Here is a 5552-nt window from a genome sequence, read left to right as displayed (position 1 = left end):
AGACATTAATCATGTGTCCTGACTCTCCATGCAACAGCTATCTCCCTGTGCACCAGGAGAACTTTAGTGTTCTGCATTTCAAGTCACTGTACATTTATGTTTGGTGGAATTTAACTAATGTCAGTATTTTAAAGAGCCGTATTTGCACTGGCATACAAATAAACCCTTTACACAGAAAGAGACAAACTGTACTTGGTGGCTGTGAAAATGTTGATTTTTCACAAGTAACCACGCTATACACGTTAACATTGTCAAGCACAATCATACATAATCAAACATTAGCACACCCTATAGTGAGCCATGTGCATATTCATAATTTTATTATTGCTGTGGTAACAGTATTGTAGCCTCATGCATACTTCAAATAAATTGCTGTTTAATATCATATAGTTTTATATTGTTAAGTTAAAATAATGCACCAGGAATAATTATTGCTTCAGTAACAGAGATGCAGGACATGTATTAATCCATGCTTTGGAGGTGTTCTTTTTTATCTCTTTATTGCTTTCTCTCCGACTCATAAGTAACCCCAAGACTTGTCTAGATGCAGCTCCTCGTCCTGACCAGTCACTGCTAAGTGACGATTGCAACACTCTTCCCAGCGAAGGATTTTTCCATCCTCCACCACGACAAATTTCCACTCCACCTGGCTCTCTATGGGAAGAGCAATGGTGCTGGCCCAGAACCCATTCTTGGCTCTCTGGAGTGGAACGAAGCGCTCCCAGAATCCCAGCTCCTGCTGGTTCCCAGTCACAGCCAGAAACTGGCTGGGATAATGCGTGATGTAGTGCACCCTGAAGCTCACTCGGACCATTTGAGGCATGGGTATCACGGCTGCCACTCTTCTATGGACATGGTCGTCATCTAAAGAAGCTGCGGTGATTTTGGGTTCCTTTGACGGGAAGATCGAGGTGTCCTGTTTCTTAGCGTCTGATGATTCCAAATCAGCAGAGACACCGTGAGGTTGACCAGTGAGAGTCTGAGTCAACCAAGGGGGAGCTCGTGTGTCTGGACCTCCAACATTCAGCCATTCGTTATTATCCATGGTGGCTTCCATAATGCTAATCTCAGTCTTCTCATGGCTCTCCTCCAATGAGTCCACTAACCCAGTCACTGCACCAGTCACTTTCTCTTTGTGAACACCATCTCTGCATTTCACCTCAGATAGTGAACTCTCCATCAGGTTGAAAGTATTATTGGTGGAGAAGCCAAGGTAGTTCTGATGGTTATGGTCACTGAGATATTCGTAATGGTTGCTTTGCTGTTGATGGTCCACCAAATGCTTCTCATGCTTGCTCACAGGCATCTCCAAGACGCCGGTGTCCCAATTTGAGTCTTTACCTCCAACTTCCCTATGATCAGTCATCTGTTTTGGGTCAAGCTTTTCCTTTGAGTCCAAGTCTGAATGCATTGAAACAGCATGTTCAGCATAAAAACAGCGGCCAAAACCAGTCGACTCGGGACCAGTGAGAAACTCCTTGATGTTGTTAGTTGTTGTCTCCTTCACTACATCCATCTCCACTGTGTCATAACCAGCACTCAGTTCACTCTCAGGGTGAGAGGCTAGCTGGTCATGCTGTGCTACAGTTAAGCTCTCTTCTTCGCTAAGGCCATTTTTGACGTCTAGTTTAGGCCGTGAGCTCCCTGGCAAATCTTCTTGAGCTGAGGTTGTGAAGCCGTGATGGCTGCTCGACTGAGATTCCTCTTGAGTTCTTTCACTTTCAAAACACTTACTCTGAATGTATCTGCTCGTATCTTCTGTCCCAGACAAAACATCCTCCACCAAACTGTCCTGAGGTGCAGATGCCAGTGAACCCTGGCAATCAGACTGAGATTTCTTGCAACTTTCCTCACTTTCATAAAGCTCATCTTGATCTTTACATTGCTCAATCACACACTCTTCCACAAATTCACTTCCATTTTCCCTCAAACAGTCTTTAATCTCATCTTCAAAGCGATCGCTAATCTCACACTGACACTCCAGCGGCTGAGACTGTGAACACTCAGTTTCTGTAGGCTCACACTCTCTTTCCTGATCTGAGAATAAACATGGCTGAGGCAAAGAACAAGCTTGTAAATCTTGGGCTATTTTCTCTTCATCATTTTCCTTCGCCGTGCTGTGGAGTGTTTTGCTGGTGGCTGCACGGATTAAAGTTTCAGATGACCCCACTCTCATCTTCTCAACATCCACATGGTCAGTACAACCATCTAAAAGAGAAATTTACAGATAGCCACTGAGATTTCATAAGCATCTACCTTAAGATGTAAATTTGAATACCAACAAATCTCTGGTTGTGTCCATCCTATCCGTTTAACTCTGGGCCAATAATTTTAAAACAACCTACAATAAATTAATTACAGTAGTGTACAGCACAGGGCTTTAACTAATGTTGCAATAAAAAGCATTCATTAAATATGTGATAAGAGCGTGGGCTTCATTTGCAGTTGCATGTGAAATTGTGTTAATGCGGGCACGTATTAATTTATGAGAAAGACTGAGTTATTTGAGTTGACAATTTTGTGCCTTGCAATGAATTCGCAAGTGTAAAGGTTATCTTGTTTCATCAGTCAGTTTAAAAAAACTGGTGACATTTATTGATAGCCTTTTTAACTATAAAATATTCAGTCATCATTTCAAAGATCGCATCTGCGAATAGCGGATGACTGAAGGCGAAGTGCTTAAATATAATCGAGAATAGTCATTAGGAGCTTTGGAGGCACGTAATGTCATATGCCCCAGCACTACTCGGAATAACTTACAATACATTCAGTCTCGGTAGCGGCGCTTCACAAATAATTTTCAACAAATGCTAAATTTACCTGTTGACTCATCGTTGCGATCGCTCTCCTCCCTCTTCTTTTTCCGAAGCGGTCTCTTTATCTCTTTTACCTCCGTTTCCTTCACGATTTGCTCACTGCTTTGCTCGCCTTGACCTTTAACTGTTCTGTAAATGATGAAAGCAGCACATACAGACAGAACGGCCAGAAATCCCACTGCTATCATGATACCATACCCTCCGAAGAATCCAAGAAGTGAATTTATTTCGCGCTTGTCCAGAGCGACAGTTTTACTCTTTTTCATTGTTCTGCTGATCCGCAGAAAATGAGGCCGCAGACTGTGTTTTTGTTAGTGAGCGAATCGCCTTTCATCTAGTGAAATCTCCCTGTCACCTCATTCTAAGCCTCTGTGCACGAAACGACCCCCTTAATGCGGCACAGATAAAATCACTCCCCACAATCAGGTGAGCTCCGTGCCCAATTGGCTACTCTCTCTCTCTCTCTCTCTCTCTCTCTCTCTCTCTCTCTCTCTCTCTCTCTCTCCCCTTCCTTGTGTTCATTTGACCTGTGAGAAAGGTAGCAACGTGCGACAACTAAGGCAATAGACTCAAACAGTAACATAGTTAATACAGATAAATTGCAGTGAAAATTAGATAGGACCAACAGAATGACAATTAACGTTTTAAATATTTTTTTAAACTCTTGTGTCTGTTCTATTTACAGAACTAACGGAACCGAAATCATAGAGTAGTATTCATTTTTAATTACAAATGGAAGATTGTCCTACAAGCTTGTCCACTGTCATTGTTCTGAATTTGTTCTCGACACACACCATGGATACATCGTTAAAATTAATTGTTTTAGGTAAATCATAGATTTTAAAAAAGATAATGCTGTAACATTACCTCACATTCCTCACTAAATCTCTCTTTCGAGTTTAACTGCCGTGGCCATATTAGATAACTGTTATGGTCAGAAAAGGTCAGTATAATTCCCTCTTTTGGATAAGATGATCCAGACTGTGTAAATAGAGTTGTGAGGAAATTGTTGTCTGTCATCAGACCCGTCTGATTCATGAGGTTTCCTTCCTGGGTTGATGGAGTTTATTTCTAAACCCAGCCCCAGTTTCATATGGGGAAGCAGACGACAATAGAAGCCTGCATGAGACAGACCGGACTCCCACGTGGAGATTAGAGTGACCCGATCTTTGTTTCTCAACACTGCAGTGCTCTGAATGAACGGCACGTCCTACTCTGAATTAAACTTTGTCTAGGGATGAAAGGGGGGGGGGGTGACTTTACTAAAATGATTTGCGTATATGTCATAATAGCAAAATATGTCACGCTTACTTGCAATGACGACCATCAAAAGGCTGTCAAAATATTGCCTTGAGAGTTATACCCTCTAGTTACTCACTCACCCACCAACCCACACACATCCACACGCATGCAGAATTTAACCAAAAGGCATAACACAGACAGTGGCTCACTGTTCAACCTATTCAATCTATTGACTGAGTATCTGTTCGCGGCTCAGAGGGCACATTGTGATCGCAGGAGTTTCACTTCTCAGTAGAAATGTCGATTCCCTGAGTATTTACCCAAAACCAGTGTTTACAAAACTCTATTGACACTTAGCTTATTATTTCATCACTCACGTTTTTAAAACCAAGCAACGATAATGAAAAAATGTGTTTCTATTGCCATCTGCTGGGGCCTCTGTGATGTGCACTTAAAAATGGTAAAAAAAAAATTGTATATAGAGTCTAACCTCTGTCAGAATTTTCGCCTACAAAAATTCCAGTTTTACACTGGGTGGAATGCATCACAGCCTTCCTCTCCAGGTGTTTCAAGACAGGAGCATCATACCACAAAAAGGAACCTTTTGCTTCTGTACAATACGTCTTGAAGAATACAGACATCCCAGAGAGTCTGAAGAGAAGATATAAGAATAATATAAGAAGATATTACTTTATAATATATTTTCACATGTTGAAATTAAGTAGTGCAGTGGAACATACCACACATAAAACATACTAAACATACTTAAAATTTGAAATCCTCCACACTTTCTCGTAATGGCTTCTCCAGTTTAATTCATCTTAAGATTCTGCATCTTGAAACAAACCTTACATTTTTATATTTTCACAGTGGTGTGGCACCCATAGTTACCATAGTCACAGTCATAGTTACCATAGTCACAGTTTTGTTTTTTAAATGTCTTACAAGAGGAGAGGCCATCAATGAAATTAGGCAGATGAACGTATTACAGGACATTGACAAAACGTTAGACCTTGTTGACATTTGTAAAAGGCTAGTGCAAAAAGTTGCAACAGCTTATGTGGTGCTTATGGCATCTTTTTAATAATATGATGCAAATTGAATGGTGCAACCCAGCACACATCATCATCATCAATCATACAACAACAACAACAATACTACTACTACTACTACTACTACTACTGATAATAATAATAATAATAATAATAATAATAATAATAATAATAATAATAATAATGTTTTATACGCATGTTCGCTACAAAATGGTAAAATGGCCGTGAATTTTCAGTGCAAACAAGCTTTCCGCAAATGGCTACACACAACCCTTTGTTCCGTGAGCTGATAGAAAGCTGTATAGTCCTCTTGCCGTATTTGCCACTTCATTTGAGAATGTCTAGATTGGCAGTTCCGTACTGAGACATAATTGGTGGATTAGGCTGTGGCGTATAGAATGACATACTTACGGGAGTAGCGTTTGTAGAGGAAGTGAAACGA

At 40.8% G+C, this 5552-nt stretch overlaps 1 protein-coding gene across 1 annotated transcript in view; it reads right to left on the bottom strand.

Annotated features, from left to right (window-relative positions):
* The window catches only part of stbd1 (starch binding domain 1), a 3915-nt gene extending 657 nt beyond the window's left edge, over positions 1-3258 (bottom strand). The window contains exons 1-2 of the mRNA XM_030768779.1: positions 2821-3258; positions 1-2208 (exon numbers count right to left, since the gene is read on the bottom strand). The exon at positions 1-2208 is cut by the window's left edge and continues 657 nt beyond it. Of these exons, the coding sequence (XP_030624639.1) occupies positions 518-2208; positions 2821-3082 (1953 nt within the window). The 5' untranslated portion in view covers positions 3083-3258 and the 3' untranslated portion in view covers positions 1-517. The remainder of the gene's footprint in view (positions 2209-2820) is intronic.
* Between the last annotated feature and the right edge of the window lie 2294 nt (positions 3259-5552).

Source organism: Chanos chanos, chromosome 3 (genome assembly GCF_902362185.1).
Source record: "Chanos chanos chromosome 3, fChaCha1.1, whole genome shotgun sequence".
In the NCBI taxonomy this organism is placed as follows: Eukaryota; Metazoa; Chordata; class Actinopteri; order Gonorynchiformes; family Chanidae; genus Chanos; species Chanos chanos.
The sequence above is the reverse complement of the archived record's forward strand: the minus strand, read 5'-3'. Positions and strand labels throughout refer to the sequence as shown.